The 19,633-nt window shown below is 51.7% G+C and overlaps 1 protein-coding gene across 1 annotated transcript in view; it reads right to left on the bottom strand.

Moving 5' to 3' along the window:
- Window positions 1-19,253, bottom strand: part of CCDC57 (coiled-coil domain containing 57) — a 102,628-nt gene extending 83,375 nt beyond the window's left edge. Inside the window, exons 1-5 of the mRNA XM_030828501.1 lie at window positions 18,839-19,253; window positions 15,788-15,896; window positions 12,715-12,816; window positions 11,206-11,588; window positions 4,284-4,484 (exon numbers count right to left, since the gene is read on the bottom strand). Coding sequence (XP_030684361.1) covers window positions 4,284-4,484; window positions 11,206-11,588; window positions 12,715-12,816; window positions 15,788-15,896; window positions 18,839-19,245 — 1,202 coding nt within the window. The 5' untranslated portion in view covers window positions 19,246-19,253. The remainder of the gene's footprint in view (window positions 1-4,283; window positions 4,485-11,205; window positions 11,589-12,714; window positions 12,817-15,787; window positions 15,897-18,838) is intronic.
- Between the last annotated feature and the right edge of the window lie 380 nt (window positions 19,254-19,633).

The following is a 19,633-nucleotide window of genomic DNA, read 5'->3' as shown; positions in this document are numbered from 1 at the left end:
GAGCTGTTAACTCAGGTAGCCACAGTACTAACCTAGGCAAGATGACACCTGCCCACTTGCATGGGCGTAGCCCTGTTTCCCTAAGAGATGGGGTAGACGGCTCACAAGAGCAACTGTAACATCACGCACAACAGACCTTCACATGCTCCTGCACTGATGAACTTCCAACTGACAGTGAGAAGCAGAGGGTGAGCTGGCTGCCCCCGCAGAGGCCACCCCTTGTCACGAGGGGTTAAACCCAGCATGAGTGGTGCATTCAAGCCTGGTATTACATAGAATGGAAAAAAAGCCACCCTGACAACAGTTTCGGACACATATTTTAGGATGGCTGAAAAGAGATACCATCAAAGGCATCAACATTTCCAGCCATCTCTGGCAATCTGGGCTGACACAGAATGTGTGTTTGGGCTCCTTCCACGCTCTGCATGGGTACTGAAGAAACAGACTCACCAACAGCCTCTGGTGCTCTGGGAAGCAGCTTTATCCCTGGACCATGAGCCACCTAATTATGAGGGCCGGCCCCACTCCCAGCATCAGGATGGTGATGTGACTCTGCCTGGGGCCTCCTGGACAGTCTCCCCTGATGCACAGTCTCAGGTGTAGATCAATGGGCACGGCCGCTGAGCCCTCACTGCAGGGACAGAGGACACCACAACCACGAGCAGGAGTGCACTGCTCACCACAAGAGCGTAAATGCTTTTTGTGAGAAGCCAAGGTGGGAGGATCACTTGAGCCCGGGAGGTCGAGGTTCCAGTGAGCCATGACCGCACTGCTTCACTCCAGCCTGGGCGACAGAACGCAATGCCGTCTCTTTCTTCTGCGCAATGGGATGGTTAAAATAAAAAAGAAGGCCGGGCATGGTGGCTCATGCCTGTAATGCCAGCACTTTGGGAGGCCGAGGCAGGCAGACTACTTGAGGTCCCAGAGCTCGAGACCAGCCTGGGCAACATGGCTAAACCCCGTCTCTACTCAAAATACAAAAATTAGCCGGGTGTTGTGGCATGCACTTGTAGTCCCAGCTACCTGGGATGCTGAGGGGGGCGGATCACCTGAGCCCAGGAGGTGTAGGCTGCGGTGAACCGAGATCATGCCACTGCACTCCAGCCTGGGTGACAGAGTGAGACCTTGTCACAAAAAAAAAAAAAAGGAAGAAAAAATGCTTTCCTGTTAATCCTATAGGTTTTCTCTGTAGTTCCAAACTCCAAACCAGCACAAAACTGCTGAAAAACCTATTAAGAACTACAAAGCTGGCCAGGCACGGTGGCTCATGCCTATAATCCCAGCACTTTGGGAGGCTGAGATGGGAGGATCACTTAAGTCCAGGAGTTTGAGACCATCCTGGGCAACATAGGGAGACCCCATCTCTACTTCATTTTAAAAAAGAAAAAAAGGAACTGAAATAAATATGGCTGTCACTTATTTCTATTTTTTTAATTAAAAAATTATTTTTTTAAAGAGAGTCTTGCCCTGCCTCCTGAGTAGCTAGGACTATAGGTAAGCACCACCGTACTTGTCTAACTCTTTTTTGGGTAGACATAGGGTCTTGTTTTGTTGCCCAGGCTCAAGTGATCCTCCTGCCTCGGCCTCCCAAAGTGCTGGGATTAGAGGTGTGAGCCACTGTGCCCAGCCGAGGTCATCATTTAATGCCAGCTCATACTTGGGATCATGGGATCCGAATGATAGCTGAACTCCCCAGAAGGAAAAGAGGAAAGATACAAGCTTCACAATGTAGAAGTCTGTTTCTTACTGCCAAAATAATACTGCATATGTGTAGTAGTAATTCTCAATGAGCAAAGAGTATTTATGGACAGAAAACGAAAAGACATTCAAGAACAACATTTAGCTTAAGACTGCAACGGGGGCCAACGTTAGGCGCACAGGAGTGGTGAGGCCCAGTCACCTCGGCCGCACTACCTGGAAAATGGAAGCACCTGTGGCCCCTCTCACCCCGCACACCGACCGCAGAGGTCGCCCCGCACACCGACCGAGGCCGCACCCGCAGAGGTCGCCCCGCACACCAAACCGCAGAGGTCGCCCCCCACCGCAGAGGTCGCCCCACACCAAACCGCAGAGGTCGCCCCGCACACCGACCGCAGAGGTCCCCCCCCCCCCCCCCCCCCCCCCCCCCCCCCCAGAGTCCCCCGCACACCAGACCGCAGAGGTCACCCCACACACCGACCGCAGAGGTCACCCCACACACTATACCACAGAGGTCACCCCACACACCAACTGCAGAGGTCACCCCACACACCAAACCGCAGAGGTCGCCCCGCACACCGACCGCAGAGGTCGCCCCGCACACCAACCACAGAGGTCACCCCGCACACCAAACCGCAGAGGTCGCCCCGCACACTACACCACAGAGGTCGCCCCGCACACCGACCACAGAGGTCACCCCGCACACTGACCGCAAAGGCTTCAGGTGCCTCCCATGCATGGCCTCTTCAACCACTCTGCTTGAATCTGACTGATCAAACAACAAAACAGCATGCTGAATCTAGAGAAACTATCCTGAATAAGCCCTTAACTTCCCGGTACTGTGTAGTTCTAAGAGCCATTTCCCCCTTCAACAGAAATACAATTTGGCAGAGAATTCTGTATCGGTGGTGGCTCACGCCTATAATCCCAGCACTTTGGGAGGTCAGTGTGGGAGGATCACTTGGGTCCAGGAGTTTGAAACCAGTTTAGGCAACATGGAGAAACCTCGTTTCTACAAAAAATACAAAAATTAGCTGAGCATGGTGGTGCACACCTGTAGTCCCAGCTACTGGGGAGGCTGAGGCGGGAGGATCACTTGAGCCCATGAGGTCAAGGCTACAGCAAGCTGTGATTCGCCACTGCACTCCAGCCTAGGCAACAGAGTAAGACCCTGTCTCAAAAAAAGAAAAAAAGGCCGGGGGCGGTGGCTCACATCTGTAATCCCAGCACTTTGGGAGGCCGAGGTGGGGGGATCACAAAGTCAGGAGATGGAGACCATCTTGGCCAATGTGGTGAAACCCCGTCTCTACTAAAATATAAAAAATTAGCCTGGCATGGTGGCACATGCCTGTAATGCCAGCTACTTGGGAGGCTGAGGCAGGAGAATCGCTTGAACCCGGGAAGTGAAGGTTGCGGTGAGCCGAGATTGCACCACTGCACTCCAGCCTGGGTAACAGAGCCAGACTCCATCTCAAAAAAAAAAAGTCAAGATAAGAAAAGAAAAAGAAGAAATAAAGGAGGAAAATGGTTACAATAGTAAATTTTATGTTATGTGTATTTTATCACAATTTAAAAATTCAGAGAAAAGGAAAAAATTCTGACACATTAAAATGTGGACAAACTTTGAGGACATTATGCCAAGTGAAATAAGCGAGTCCCAAAAGGACAAATACTGCATGATTCCAACTTACAGGAGGTCCCCAGCCTGGTCACATCCATAGAATCAGCAAGTAGAATGGAGGTGGCCAGGGGCTGGTGGGGCTCGGGGGGAGCTGGCGGGGGTCGGGGGGGCACTGGCAGGGGTTGGGGGGGCGCTGGCGGGGCTTGGGGGGAGCTGGCGGGGTTCAGGGAACTGGCAGGGCTCGGGGAGAGCTGGCGGGGGTCGGGGGTGCTGACAGGGGTCAGGGGTTGCTGGTGGGGCTTGGCGTGGGGGGAGCTGGCAGGGGTTGCGGGGGGAGCTGGCAGGGCTCGGGAGTGCTTGCGGGGGTCGGGGTGAGCTGGCGGGGGTCGGGGGAGCTGGTGGGGGTCGGGGAACTGGCAGGGCTCGGGGAGAGCTGGCGGGGGTCAGGGGGAGCTGGCGGGGCTCGGCGGAGGGGAGCTGGCGGGGGTTGCGGGGGAGGCTGGCAGGAGTCGGAGCGGGGAGTTGGCGGGGCTGGGGGGAGCTGGTGGGGGTTGGAGGGGGAGCTGGCGAGGGTGGGGGAGGTGTTGGTGTGTAACAGGAAGATGGAAAGTTCTGGAGATGACGGTGGTGATGGTTTTACAACAAGGTGAATGTGCCTAATGCCACTGCCACTGATCTGTACACTAAGAAATGGCTAAAATGGCTAATTCTATGTTATGCATATCTTACTATAAATAGATGAATGCATACATACATAGAAACTACACAATTTCAAAAATAAAGGCAAAAAAAAAACAAAAACAAAAACAAAAAGAGTGGTTAAGAAAAGTGACTGAGAGCTACAGAAGCCACTCCGTCTGCTGCCTGGCCCCCTTTCCTGTGGTCTGGTACCAGCGGGCCCAGGTCAGCACAGCCACGGCCGTCCCTGCCCTCACCCTCTGGGTGGAGCCAAGCACACACTCACTGGTCAATGGCAGCGTCCTTCTCCTTGGCGGTGTCAGCCTGTCTCCACTCTGCCCTGCGGAGCTGTGCCTCGAGGGTCTCGCAGTGGGCCTGCAGCTCCAGAACCCTGGCTTGCAGCTCCTGCAGCTGCTCCACATGGGCTCCCTTCACCGCCACCAGCACCGCATCCTTCTCCCTGGCCAGACGGTCAAGCTCCTCATGCCTGAAACATAGTGAGTATCCCATGGCGCTCACCCGGCCCCCAACACCCAGGCCCCAGACCCTCTTTGGAGGCATTCATTGCCCTGTATCGTGCACAGGTGCTGCTGTATGTCTGCCTCCAGGCTTCGCAGCAGCCACCTGGCCACTTGTTCCTCATTCCTCACAGGCTAACATGGACCAAGCCACTTTTAGATGCCAGGCCCCTGGCCTGCCCTCCAGAGCCCACAGTCCCCCGGAGAAGGACACCAAAAGGAGGTGCATAGAGCAGTTTGATCCGATCAACCTGAGAAAGCAAAAAAAGGTAGATGCACATTGCCTTGCATCCTGACAGCCAGCCAGGTCTACTGAGCCACGCCGCACCCAACCTATTTATTTTCCAATTAGAGGCAAAGTCTTGCTGTGTTGCCCAGCCTGGCCTTGAACTCAAGCAATCCTCTCACCTCAGCTTCCCAAGTAATTGGGCTTATAGGCCACACCACTTTGCCTGGCAAAAAGATTTTACTTTAAAAATATTCTGTTAGCAGCCAGGCGCAGTGGATCATGCCTGTAACTGAAGCACTTTAGGAGGCCGAGGCAGGTGGATAGCTTGAGCCCAGGAGTTGAAGACCACCAGCCTGGGCAATATGGCAAAACACCCTCTACGAAAAATACAAAAATTAGCCTTTATGGTGGTGGGTGCCCATAGTCCCATTTACTCGGGAGGCTGAGGTGGGAGGACACCGGAGCGTGGGAGGTCAAGGCTGCAGTGAGCCGTGATGGTGCCACTGCACTCCAGCCTGAGTGACACAGTGAAACCCTATCTCAAAAACAAACCACATTAGCAACAGTATTAAATAAATAAAAATTTTAAAAAGAAGACTTACGTGTTGACTTCCTACGCTCTGAGCATATTAGGTTCTACTAATTAGAGTGCTATCAGGTATATGTAATGTTATGTAAGCCATCTCAGTGAAGTCTTTGATCTAACCCTACCGGGATTGAGAGAGTGAACAGCTCTGCTGACTGGGTTTCAGGTCCCTTGGCAAGGCCAACCCCAGCTCTCTGCTTCCACCAAGTTGGAGAAGCTCATTCAATTATGAGCTGATGGATGATTTAAAATCATTCTTGGCTGGGCACAGTGGCTCATGCCTGTAATCCCAGCACTTTAGGAGGCCAAGGAGGGCGGATCGCTTGAAGTCAGGAGTTCGAGACCAGCCTGGCCAACATGGCAAAACCCAGTCTTCATTAAAAAAAATACAAAAACTAACCGGGCATGGTAGCACATCCCTGTAATCCCAGCTACTCGGGAGGCTGAGGCAGGAGAATCACTTGAACCCGGGAGGCAGAGGTTGCAGTGACTCGACATCACACCACCAGCCTGACCAACATGGAGAAACTGTCTCTACTAAAAATACAAAAATTAGCTGGTACTCGGGAGGCTGAGGCAGGAGAATGGCGTGAACCCGGGAGGCGGAGCTTGCAGTGAGCCGAGATGCGCCACTTCACTCCAGCCTGGGCGACAGAGCGAGACTCTGTCTCAAAAAAAAAAAAAAAAAAAAAAAAAAAAAAAATTAGCTGGGCGTGGTGGCATGCACCTGTAATCCCAGCTACTGGGGAGGCTGAGGCAGGAGAATCACTTGAACCCAGGAGGCGGAGGTTGCAGTGAGCCGAGATTGCGCCACTGCACTCCAGCCTGGGTGGTAAGAGTGAATCTCCGTCTCAAATAAAAAAAAAAAAATGATGAGACACTAATCATCTCCGTGTCAGCAGTTTGCCTCTCCAGTAAATTGCATATCCCAGTATAGAGTGACTTCTCAAGGTTCTTCATATCCCAGCATAGAGTGACTTCTCAAGGTTCTTACCTATTTCTCATTGTGTTTAGTGTAATACTGTAAACCTTCAATAACACCATGGGACCTATGCAAAGGGCCACCAGTGATGCTGGAAGTGAGCAGAGGAAAGTCATGCATTTGCAAGACAGGTCTGCAGCTGCTGGCCATTCTAAAACACATTAATCCAGTCTGGGTGTGGTGGCTCACCCCTGCAATCGCAGCACTTTCGGAGGCCGAGGTGCGTGGACCACTTGAGGACAAGAGTTTGAGACCAGCGTGGCCAGCATGGCGAATTCCATCTCTGCTAAAAATACAAAAATTAGCCAGGTGTAGTGGTGCACGCCTGTACTGCCAGCTACTTGGGAGGCTGAGACATGAGAATCGCTTGAACTCAGGAGGCGGAGGTTGCAGCGAGCTGAGATTGCACCACTGCACCATCTGCCTGGGCAACAGAGCGAGACTCTGTCTCAAAAAAAAAAAAAAAAGTTATTTTGATAATGGACAATGCCTCTTGCCACCCAGAACCCATGAGTTCAATAGCAAGGTGTTGACGTCGTCTGCTTGCTCCCAGACACACTGCCTCTAATTCAGCCTTTATGAGAGACCATACGGGCCTTAAGGCTCACTATACATGGCGCTCTTTGGAGAGGATGTCAATGCTGTGGCCGAAAACCCCCCAGAGAGAAGAACATCCTGAAAGCCTGGCAGGCTTCCACCACTGAAGCCATCATTGCTATAGAAAAAGCCACGGAAGCCATCAAGGCCAAATAATAAATTCCTGATGAAGAAAGCTGTGTCTAGATGTCATGCCTGACTTCACAGGATGTCCAATGGTGCCAATCAAGTAAATCATGAGTTGCAATACGGCAAAAAAAAAAAAAAAAAAAAAGGTCAGGGTGCAGGGTGAAGGATTTCACAGCATGGATCTTGGAGAAACCCCAGAGCTGACCCCACAGCAGAGGAACGAACGGGAGACAACTCAATGGTGATGAGTGCTTCCGAACCGGCGCCAGACGATGAGGAAACAGATGTGGAAGAAGCAGTGCCAGAAAAGAAACTGGCATCAGACAGACATTCCTGCAGAAGGGCTCCCAGCACTCACGCCTGCCTTGACTTTTTTTTTTTTTTTTTTTTGAGACAGAGTCTTGCTCTGTCCCCCAGGCTGGAGTGCAGTGGCGCTATCTCGGCTCACTGCAAGCTCCGCCTCCCGGGTTCACGCCATTCTCCTGCCTCAGCCTCCCAAGTAGCTCGGACTACAGGCGCCCGCCAACACACCCGGCTAATTTTTTGTATTTTTAGGAGAGACGGGGTTTCACCGTGTTAGCCAGGATGGTCTCGATCTCCTGACCTCGTGATCCGCCCGCCTCGGCCTCCCAAAGTGCTGGGATTACAGGCTTGAGCCACCGTGCCCGGCCCTGCCTTGACTTTTTACCACGTGGAACTGTCTATGACATGGGCACCGAGACTCAAGTGTGAAAGCAGGATTGGCACCATATAGAAACATTTTTAGAGAAAGAGTAAAAAAGTCAGATGGAATTACAATGTGTTTCTGTCAAGTTGCACCAAGGGTATCTGCCTCTCCTGCCCTCTCTTCCACCTCCTCTACCTCTGCCACTCCAGAGACAGCCCACCCTCTGCCTCCTCCTCCTCAACCTCCTCAATGTGAAGATGATGAGGATGAAGAGCTATAAGATGATCTGCTTCCACTTAACAAACAGTAAACATATTTTCTAAGATTTCTTTTTCTTAAGACGGGGTCTCACTTTGTCACCCAGGGTAGAGTGCCGTGGCACCACCTCGGCTCACTGCAGGCTCGACATCCCAGATTCAACTGATCCTCCTGCCTCAACTCCCCAGGTAGCTGGGACTACAGGCATGAGCCGTCACACCTGGCTAATTTTTTGTACTTTTTGTAGAGAAGGGGTTTTGCTATGTTGCCTAGGCTGGTCTTAAACTCCTGAGCTGAAGCAATCCACCTGCCTCGGCCTCCCAAAGTACTAGGATTATAGGTGTGAGCCACCGTGCCCAACCTACTTCTACTTTTTTGTGACTTTTTTTTTGAAACAGAGTCTCACTCTGTCACCCAGGCTGGAGTGCAGTGGCGCGATCTCGGCTCAGTGAAACCTCCACCTCCTGGGTTCAAGTGATTCCCCTGCCTCAGCCTGCCAAGTAGCTGGGATTACAAGCATGCACCACCACGCCCGGCTAATTTTGTATTTTTCATAGAGATGGGGTTTCACCATGTTGGTCAGGCTGGTCTCAAACTCCTGACCTCAAGTGATCCCCCTGACTCAGCCTCCCAAAGTGCTGTGTGATTATCTCAGTGACATTTCTTTTCCTCTAACTAACATTACTTTAAGAATCAGCATAGAATACACACAACATGCCCAATGTGTGTTAATCAACTGTGTTATCAGTAAGGCTTCTGGTCAACAGTAGGTTCTTAGTAGTTAAGTTTTGGGGGAGTGAAAAGTTATATGTGAATTTTTGACTTCATGGGGCTAGATGCCCCTAACCCCCTCACTGTTTAAGCATCAACTGTATTTCAATTTATGACTTTGAAAAATGCCAGGCGTAGACTTAAAAACACACAAAGAGAAACAGTGTTTGTCCGGCTTCGTCATGGCCACATGGTGCAGCTAAGCAAGCAGTCCTGCACCACTGCCATCTGCACTGTGTCTGTTTGGGCTCGACTCTGCCTCGGTTTCCTCATCTAGGTATGAGAACCCTGATGGGTGCCCTCACAACGTGAGCCGGCTGAGGGCACAACCCTCTCTCACTGCCACCAGTAGGGTCTGCACAGCAGGCTGGAAAGCAGCTTCCCACTGCAGATCTGATTAGAAACAGCAAAGACGGTGTTCTTGAAGTTCTTCTCGATTTATACAAACTGCACAAATAGCATGTCAAGAAAAAATGCAAGAAAAATCTCCTGAGTCACTGTCCATCACCCATTGTCATTACACAGTATCTTCCTAAGCAGCCTATGTGGTTTTTATTTATAGTCACAACAATGTTTCTTCAGAAAAGAAAAAGGAAATGACCTGTGGGAGATGACACAGAGGCTGCCTCTGCGCGGGTTCATGGGGTCCCACTGAAGGCCCCCAGGCCCAGGATCCTCCCAGCTGAACTCACTGACCTGCCCTACCAGACCCTGTGGCCTGAGCTCCCCTCCTCAGCAAAGCTACCCCACTCGGCCCTGTCCCTCTCGGACCCTGCCTGGCTCCATCCCATCTTGACCTCACTGCCTTTCAGCTTGCAAGGTGGATTCTCCAATTGCTTCGCCATGGCCACTGCCCTGAGACCACCATGATGGCTACTTTCTGGGTATCCCATGATACCCGGCAATGCCAGGCACACAGAGAACCTGCTGCTGCTCTGCCTGGGGCCACATGACCCACGCTGAGTAATAAAAACCATTTCTTTTTTTTTGAGACGGAGTCTTGCTCTGTCTCCCAGGCTGGAGTGCAGTGGTGTGATCTTGGCTCACTTCAAGCTCCGCCTCCCAGGCTCACACCATTCTCCTGCCTCAGCCTCCCAAGTAGCTGGGACTACAGGCACCTGCCACCACGTCCAGCTAATTTTTTTTATTTTATTTTTAGTAGAGACGGGGTTTCACCGTGTTAGCCAGGACGGTCTTGATCTCCCAACCGTGTGATCCGCCTGCCTAAGCCTCCCAAAGTGCTGGGATTACAGGCGTGAGCCACTGCGCCCGGCCCAATAAAAACCATTTCAATGGGAAAAGGGCTCTTTAGAACTTGATAGTTTTAGATCCAAGGGAAGAAAATTCTTTTCCTGCAATAGTTTAAAAAATAAAGACTGTATCACCAAAGTAAAATGGCTACAATCTAAAACTGATAAACTCAGTAAGTAAAGCCTTGAAGTTTTAAAAGTTAACTTAGGTGTTAATTTTTTTTTTTTTTTTTTTTGATACGGCGTTTCGCGCTGTCACCCAGGCTGGAATGCAGTGGCGTGATCTTGGCTCACTGCAACCTCCACTTCCCAGGTTCAAGCGATTCCCTGCCTCAGCCTCCCGAGCAGCTGGGATTACAGGCACGCACCACCATGCCCAGTTAATTTTTTGTATTTTTAGTAGAGATGGGGTTTCACTATGTTGGTCAGGGTGGTCTTGAATTCCTGACCTCAAGTGATCCACCCACCTCGGCCTCCCAACATTCTGGGATTACAGGCCTGAGCCACCGTGCCCGGCCAGGTGTTAAAATTTTTGTGTTTTGTTTTGTTTTTGAGACAGGGTCTCATTCTATGGCCCAGGCTGGAGTACAGTGGCACAATCATGGCTCATTGCAGTCTCAATCTCCCAGGCTCACATGATCTTCCCACTGCACCTAGCCCAAGTTCTACGTTTTACAGCACTAAGAAGTCTAAACATCACTGAGAAAGTCCAGAGCATAAACAGAAATCCAAAGCAAGGCTGGGTGTGGCGGCTCATGCCTACAATCGCAGCACTTTGGGAGGCCAAGGAGGTGGGCGGGTCATTTGAAGCTAAGAGTTCAAGACCAGCCTGGCCAACATGGTGAGACCCTGTCTCTACTAAAAATACAAAAATTAGCCAGGCGTGGTTGTGCATGCCTATAGTACCAGCTACTTGGGAGGCTGAGACATGAGAATTGTTTGAATCCAGGAGGGGAGGATGCAGTGAGCCAAGATCACACCACAGCAATCCAGCCTGGGCACAGAGCAAGACCCTGTCAAAAAAAAAAAAAAAAAAAAAAAAAGCAAGCAAGAAAAAAAGGAAGAAAAGGAAAGAGAAAGAAATCCAAAGCAGCAGGCTCCCAGGTCCGACCCCCGGAGTGGGACCCTCTGCTCCCAGGGCCATCAGCACAATGGTTCCACTTCCCTCCTTCTCCTGGGGCCACTGACATGCTGCATGATGTTGGGAGCCGAAACACTCACTTCCTCTTAAATGTTTCCTCTTCCTTCTTCCTGGTTAGCTGCACAGAGTGAAGTTTATCCTCTAAGTCCTTTACCCTGAAAAGAAACAAATATTTATGGAAGGAGCAAGTGAGATGAAAGCAAAGACCAGCCTGGAATGAGCAGAAAAGGTAGAACCCCCAGACTCCGGTCCCGGCCTGAGAGGCTGCCACAGAGCACGCCTCGGGAGATGAAAGACTCGCGCACCGGGCGCGGCTCACGGCCTCCAGGTCCCGGAGCTCCCCGGCTCGGCTCTGGAGCTTCCTCTCCAGCTCGGCATTGGTGGCCTCTGCCCTCTGCAGGCTCTCTGCAGCCTTTGCCCCGGCTTCCTTCAGAGCCTCCAGCTCTTTGTGCAGTAGTTTAACCTTTGAATGATAAAAAGAAGAGTTCAAAATGAGGCGATAATTAGAAGACACTGAGGCATTAGGGGTACATACTGCCATTTTATCAGGATTGGGAGGGAGAAGAAAAATGAAAATTCAAGAAGCAGTAAAACAGTGAGAATGTCCTAACACAACTCAGACGAGACTCAGTGACCTTTTTTTTTTTTTTTTTTTCTTTTTGGAGACAGAGTCTTGCTCTGTTGCCCAGGCTGGAGTGCAATGGTGTGATCTCGGCTCACTGCAACCTCCCCCTCCCGGGTTCAAGCAATTCTCCTGCCTTAGCCTCACGAGTAGCTGGGATTACAGGCACCCACCACCACACCCAGCTAATTTTTGTATTTTTAGTAGAGACAGGGTTCCCCATGTTGGCCAGGCTGGTCTCAAACTCCTGACCTCAGGTGATCCACCCGCCTCAGCCTCCCAATGTGCTGGGATTACAGGTGTGAGCCACCATGCCCGACCTTCACTGACCCCCTGACAGCACTCAGTACCCCACCAAAATCAGTCCATTAGGGTGCCCCATACGTGTCCAAGCCCAATAGACCAATTTAACTGCACTTCATTTCTTAGCACACAATTTGCATGTTATTTAAATAAGGAAATTAAACACAAAGCCAGGGGTCTAGGAAGGGGGCTCAGTGCTGAGCAAGCCACTCGCGTCCCAGCTGCACACTGAACTCTTCGGTACCTTCCTGGGCCTGTTTCCCAGCCTATAAGCCACAGGTGGTGATGATGGCTGCTGCACCCAAGCCCACTGACATGAGGACTGGGCTGCGCCTGGCATGGGCAGCTGTCGAGACTCAGCTCTTACTTTTCCTACTGATCTGCGTACTGTGATGCCCACCATGGGCAGGTGTCCAGGGCTGTGACCAACTCACACAGCAGATGCAGGTGGAGGTGAACTGGCACCTGGTGCCCACCTTTGATGGGAGTGCCCACCCTGCCATGGGGCACAGGGCATCCACATGGCCCACCTGCTCGCTGGTCTTGAACTCCTGGGCCCAAGGGATCCTCTTGCCTTGGCCTCCCAAAGTGCTGGGATTACAGGTGTGATCCTGTACCAAGGAAAAACCGAAAACCTTCACGACCCAGGGGTGCCCCCAGTTACCTTAAGCTCCCGGGACAAGGCTGTGTTGCTCATGTTGTCAGCCTGCAGACGGAATTCGTGCTCCCTCTTCCGCATTTTCGATTCAAACTCCAGCAGCAGTTCCTGGAACAAACAGGTTTCATGATGAAAGAACAGTGGGAACCCAGCAAAGACCCCCACATATGTTCTGGGAGGTGGAATCCAGAGGTGAGCAGGACACAGTGTTTAACAGAGAAGGACCACATGCACTGTCGAGGAGAGAAGCTGGGGTCAGTGACACGGGTAACAGCCCTCTGGGAGGCCGGGGAGGGAGGACCGCTTGAGCCCAGGAATTCAAGACCAACCTGGGCAACACAGTGAGGCCCAGTGTCGCTACAGAAAAAAAAAAGAAAAGAAAAATCCTTGTCTCCATTGAGTCAGTTCTACCTCTGACAATAACAAACACCAAGATCTTCCAAAACAAGAGACAAGAAATCAGAGCAAAGGAAACCATGAAACTGACAAGCATGTAAGACCCCAGCTTAATAACTAAAAGGCTGAGATGCCGGCAGTAGAACAGAGCTTCCCAACAGCCAGTGCCAGCATCCCAGAGCCCACACAGGATCAGACTACCCAGAACCACACTAGATGTGTGCCGCCCAAATTTCCTCTAGTAACCAAAGCTGCTGCATTAAAACATCACGTTTCCTTCTTTCCAGAGACAAGGATACTATCTGAACATGATAAAAAAATCCATGTTCCTGCCGGGCGCGGTGGCTCACGCTTGTAATCCCAGCACTTTGGGAGGCCGAGGCGGGCGGATCACGAGGTCAGGAGATCGAGACCACGGTGAAACCCCGTCTCTACTAAAAATACAAAAAAATCAGCCGGGCGTGGTGGCGGGCGCCTGTAGTCCCAGCTACTCGAGAGGCTGAGGCAGGAGAATGGCGTGAACCCGGGAGGCGGAGCTTGCAGTGAGCCGAGATCATGCCACTGCACTCCAGCCTGGGTGACAGAGCAAGACTCCGTCTCAAAAAAAAAAAAAAAATCCATGTTCCCAACGTCTGAGACAGCTCTCCCTGAATGAGCCCTGCTGAGTCTGAGAAATTCGGCGTGGACAGCCTGGGAAGTCAGCCATAGTCACGGCCCAGCCAGAAACCCTGACAAGAATGGCCGCACCCTGCCAACTACAACCAGCCTCGAATCGCCACTGTCCCCAAATGCTGCCAAGAGCCCCCCACCTGCTGGGCAAGACCACCCACAGCTGGATCCTCCTCAAACTCCTTCTTTGGAAGTGACTTTGGAGCCACTTAAGGAAGCCTCATTACTTAGAAAAGTCACCATTGGTCTCTTTTTGACCACAGATTTTAGACGCTGGCTTCATGCCTAAAGAACGGCTGTTCTCAAACTCACCCATAATAGACAAAGCTCTTTGGTCTCTGAGAATTCCAAGAGAAAGTCCTCTGCAGGCCATTTCAGAAGCAGCCTCAGGGACCTGTGAACAACGGGAGTGAGCTCAGCACTTCCGGGGACAACTGGACAGTCCACATGAGGGCCCATCATGATGTGAGCATGGCCTCCTTCTCTGCTGACCTGACTGTGGCAAATTCGTGACACACTGGCCTATCCTACTATGACCAAGCTCCCAACATCCGACAGGACCAGAGAGGTGACCCAGTCACACCTGCACAAAGCCCTTCATCACTGCTGCACCTGCACAGACGCAGCCCCTCATGACACCTCCATAGACACAGCTTCTAGTAACACTTACACCTATCTGCATAGACAGAGCCACTTATTACACCTGCATCTGCATAAATACAGCCCCTCATCACACCTGCACCTTCATAGAAGCCCCTCAGGACACCTGCAGAGATGCAGCCCCTCGTGACTCCTGCACCTGCAGAGATGCAGCCCCTCCTCCTGCAGACATGCATCTCTTCATGACTCCTGCACCTGCAGAGATGCAGCCCCTCGTGACTCCTGCACCTGCAGAGATGCAGCCTCTCGTGACTCCTGCACGTGCAGAGATGCAGCCCTTTGTGACTCCTGCAGAGATGCAGCCCCTCATGACACCTGCACCTGCACAGCCCCTCATCACACGTAAACCTGCAGAGATGCAGCCCCTTGTCACATATGCACATAGTGGCAGTATCTCTGACTGTGGTCTCTGGATATAAATCTATAGGATATCTTTCAACAAAACCCCAGCACGGCTGAGTCTCTTGGAGGTGTAGGCTGAGTTTCAAGAACCCCAAGGAGAAATTTGGTGACTGCCACTTTTCAGTTGAAGCATCTGTTTTTAAACTTACCATAATTGAATTCCAAATTCTTTTCTATAGTAAATAATTCATGTTTTTAAAATTGTACTTTTCTAAAAACAAATTTAAAAGTTTCATCATTTCTGAGGTGTGCTGGTTAATTCCATGTGTCAAACGACTGGGCTACAGGCTGCCCGGATAGCTGGTAAAAAATTATTTCTGGGAGTGTCTGCAAGGGTGTTTCCAGAAGAGACTAGCCCTCCTACTGTGGATGGGCGTCATTCAATCCACTGAGGGCCTGAATAGAACGAAATGCAAGGAGGGGTGAACTCGCTCTCTCTGCTTGAGCTGAAACATTCGCCTTCTCCTGCCCTTGGACATTGGGCTTCTGCATCTCAGGCCTTCAGAACTGGACCAGGACTCACATCAGTGGCTCCCTGGTGCTCAGGCCTTTGCCCCTAGGCTGAATTGCACCACCAGCTTCCCAGGTTTTCCAGCTTGCAGATGACAAACTGTGGGACTTCATGGCCTCCTTAACTGCATGAGTGAATTCCTACAATTTATCTCCTATATATCTACACATCTCCTATTGCCTGTTTCCCTGGAGAACCCTGACTAATCCATGAGGAAAGGAAACAAGCACACACTGTGGAGGTGGCTGCATGTAGACATCCCAGCCTGTTTCCCTGCAGACCACCCCAGAGTGGCATCTGTCCCAATGACCCCGTTTTACTCCCAAGGAGAATGCAGGCAATGAACCACATGGTTGTCTTTTCCTCAGCCCTATATGATTTCAGTTTCACAGTGGGCAGGCAGGGAAAGCACCCAGGAAGGGGCCGACCCAGAGACTCTACCTGTCTCTGCAGAGCTAGCTCACCGTCGAGCTCCTCAAGTTTTCTCTCCAGCGTCCATTTTAGATTTTCATATTGTTCCCGGTGGTGGTCGATCTCACCTTTCTTGTCACTATGGTAATAAAACAGCATTAAGAAAAGCCATACCAAATACTCAGCAAAGGTAATATATTTTCAAGGTGTATTTGACATGTGAAAGTTGGTGCTTTGCTTTTATGAAGGGGTGGCTTCAGCAGGACCCACAGGGTAGCAGAACTTCCAGCCCCACCTGGATCCAGCCAGCATGCTACACCATCTATAAAAGAGGAAATTAAACAGGGCCCAGAGTCTCACAACATAAAACCCAAAATGTCCAGGATACAATTAAAAAAAACACCTGACAACCAACAACCAGAAAGATCTGACCAGGCGCAGTGGCTCACACCTGTAATCCCAGCACCTTGGGAGGCTGAGGTGGGCGGATCACGAGGTCAGGAGATCGAGAGCATCCTGGCTCACACGGTGAAACCCTGTCTCTACTAAAAAAAATACAAAAAAAATTAGCCAGGCATGCTGGCGGGCGCCTGTAGTCCCAGCTACTCGGGAGGCTGAGGCAGGAGAATGGCGTGAACCCGGGGGACGGAGCTTGCAGCCAGCTGAGATCGCACCACTGCACTCCAGCATGGGTGACAGAGCGAGACTCCGTCTCAAAAAAAAAAAAGAAAAAACGGTGTGAGACTGAAAAAGTACCTGAACATGGCTGAAAACATCCCAGGCTTGGAGAGAAGAATGAGCAAAAGACTTGAAGAGACACCGCACAACATAACGTAAAGCACTTTCCAAAGGATGCTCTAAACACTCTGGCAAACAGCTATGAGAAAGTCAGCACCCGCACGGAGGGCAAGTGGGCCTCAGCTGTCCAAGCACTGCATGCACCTGCATGGACTCGGCGCCCGGACGAGGTGCAGCCTGAGCGCCAGCCTTCATGCTGGGGACGGGAGCTTCTAGACACCCTCCCTCCACTCAGAGAGAAGCTGACCTCCAGCTCAACTCTCTAGCTCTTTCCCTGGACGCTGGGAAGGTGGCAGATGGGAGTCTACCACATTACCAAGCAGCGCTGCTTGGGTCAAATGACTGCTGACTGGCACTTTTTATCCACGCTGGGAGATGCGATAGAGGAACCATAAATACTGTGGGCTTCCCGGAAGACAGTGACTCTCAGGGTACATCTGTTCCAGGGACCGCAGACGCGATCCCTGTGGGCTGCTACAGGAGATACTGGCTGCAGAATACTGGTTGGGGCTTCTGAGCCAGAGTGGCACCGCACCCACCGATGTGGGTCTCCTCTCCTTGCACCTGACCTGCCGCAGAAGGTCTCTCTGCTGGACAGGAGCACCTGGTGTGGTCCTGTTGGCCCGTCCACACCCATCTAAGACCCTTCTGAGCAAACCGGCCCAACACACACAATAGAGGGTAGCTGGTCAGTTAAAAGGGCGCGGCAGAACCCAGTGCACTGACACAAAGGACAGACACCACAAATCAATCAGGAAGTGCTGGACGCACATTTCGGAGCAGTGTGCGTGGGTGGCTCTATTTGGGGCCTGGAGACGACACAACAGATTGTCCGCGGTGGCTTTCACTTCGCCATTCCACCACAGCGTCTTCTCTGAGAAATGACTTTCTATGATAAGAATAGTTTACTCCTGTGGCTTTAAAAAGCTGCTTATGGGCCGGGCGCGGTGGCTCACGCTTGTAATCCCAGCACTTTGGGAGGCCGAGGTGGGCGGATCACGAGGTCAGGAGATCGAGACCACGGTGAAACCCCATCTCTACCAAAAAATACAAAAAATTAGCCGGGCGTGGTGGCGGGCGCCGGTAGTCCCAGCTACTCGGAGAGGCTGAGGCAGGAGAATGGCATGAACCCGGCAGGTGGAGCTTGCAGTGAGCCGAGATTACACCACCGCACTCCAGCCTGGGCAAAAGAGCAAGACTCCATCTCAAAAAAAAAAAAAAAAAAAAGCTGCTTATGGCCAGGCTTGGTGGCTCACGTCTATAATCCCAGCACTTTAGGAGGCCAAGGCCAGTGGATCACCTGAGGTCAGGAGTTCAAGATAAGCCTGGGTAACATGGCAAAACCCCGTCTCTACTAAAAATACAAAAGAAAAAAAAATTAGCCAGGCATAGTGGTGGGCACCTATAGTCCCAGCTACGTGGGAGGCTGAGGCGGGAGAATCACTTGAACCCAGGAGACGGAGGTTGCAGCAAGCCGAGATCATGCCACTGCAATCCAGCCTGGGCAACAGAGCGAAACTCCGTCTCAAAAAAAAAAAAAAAAGAAAAAAAAATGCTGCTTACGTTAGAAGAATACATAAAACATAAAAAAAAGTACCCAGGATCCTGTTAAGTGTAAACGGAGCATGCAGCTGGCTCTCCTGACGTCTGTACACACGCATCACACAGGAACGGCCTCTAGCCGTTAATGTGCGATGATGAACCTGCGGTGCTTCTGAAGTGGGGGATGGAAGATCTTGTCAGAGAAGCCTGTCCTCCTTCCTTCCTTCCTGTCTCCTCAAACTCTCCACAGCATGGCTGGGTGAGTGGAGCTGAGGAGATACCAGGCATGTGGGTGAGTTCCAGGGGCCCCACCACAGGCCCCACAATGAAGACTTTAGGTTTTTATGTCGACTTGCCTTAAGTCAGCTCATTTAGTTTTGAAATTACTACAGACTTCATATTAAAATCATTATAAATTCAAATATGTATTAATATAGATTTATAATTAATGAAATAAATTCCAAATATTTAAACCAATCTCCATTAATTTCAGAGTCATATCAGAACCCAGAAAAAGACAGTCAGGGCATTCCTGGATCCATCCACATTCACTCAACAAACACATGTTCAGAGGCCACGAGGCACTCGGCCACTCAGACAGACCAGCTCCTGTGGCCTGGAATCAGCAGCGGGAGGAGGGGCAGTGAGAGTGGGCAGTGCTCGGGCAGCACAGCGGAGCAGGAGGTGTGTGGGGGCCTCCGCCAGGCGCTGCGCGGGAGGGCGCGTCGGTCGGTGGCTCACCTGTGGACGCGCTCCAGCTCCAGGCGATGCTCCTGGCACGCCAGCTGCTGCTGCTGCTGCAGCTCCTCCACCTTCCTGGCCTCTCTGGCTAGCGCCTGCCTCAGCTTAGCCGCCTCTATCTTGAGCTCGCTCACCTCTGCCCGCCTGGCCTCCTCCCACTCCCTGGCTTGGGCGAAGGCGGCGTCATAGCGCTCCAGCTCGAGGTCCCGCTCCTCCAGCACCTGAAGGTTGTAGATGAAGTCCTCCTGCAGGCACCGCAGTTTCCCCTGCGCCTCCTCCAGCTGGCTCCGTGTGTCCTGCAGAGCCGCCTCCTGCAGCTGGGTGCGGTGGGCCTGCAGCGCCCTCCACTCCTCCTCCTTGCGAAGCAGCAGCTCATTCAGGGCCGGCTCTGAGCCCAGTGGCAGCATGGTAGCTGCTGCAGTAAAGAGAAATCAGGTTTGGGGTGCACCGTGAGGGGCCCTAATTTTCCTACCATAGTACCCACCTCACATTCCCTATCAACAGTTACCACGGCCGGGCACAGTGGCTCACACCTGTAATCCCAGCCCTTTGGGAGGCCGAGGCAGGTGGATCACCTGAGGTAAGGAGTTCAAGACCAGCCTGGCCAACATGGCAAAAACCTGTCTCTACTAAAAATACAAAAATTAGGCCTGGGGCGGTGGCTCACACCTGTAACCCCAGCACTTTGGGAGGCCGAGGTGGATGGATCACTTGAGGTCAGGAGATCGAGACCAGCCTGGCTAACATGGTGAAACCCCGTCTCTACCAAAAATACAAAAAATTAGCCTGGTGTGG

This window comes from Nomascus leucogenys, chromosome 14 (genome assembly GCF_006542625.1).
Source record: "Nomascus leucogenys isolate Asia chromosome 14, Asia_NLE_v1, whole genome shotgun sequence".
NCBI lineage: Eukaryota > Metazoa > Chordata > Mammalia > Primates > Hylobatidae > Nomascus > Nomascus leucogenys.
The sequence above is the reverse complement of the archived record's forward strand: the minus strand, read 5'-3'. Positions and strand labels throughout refer to the sequence as shown.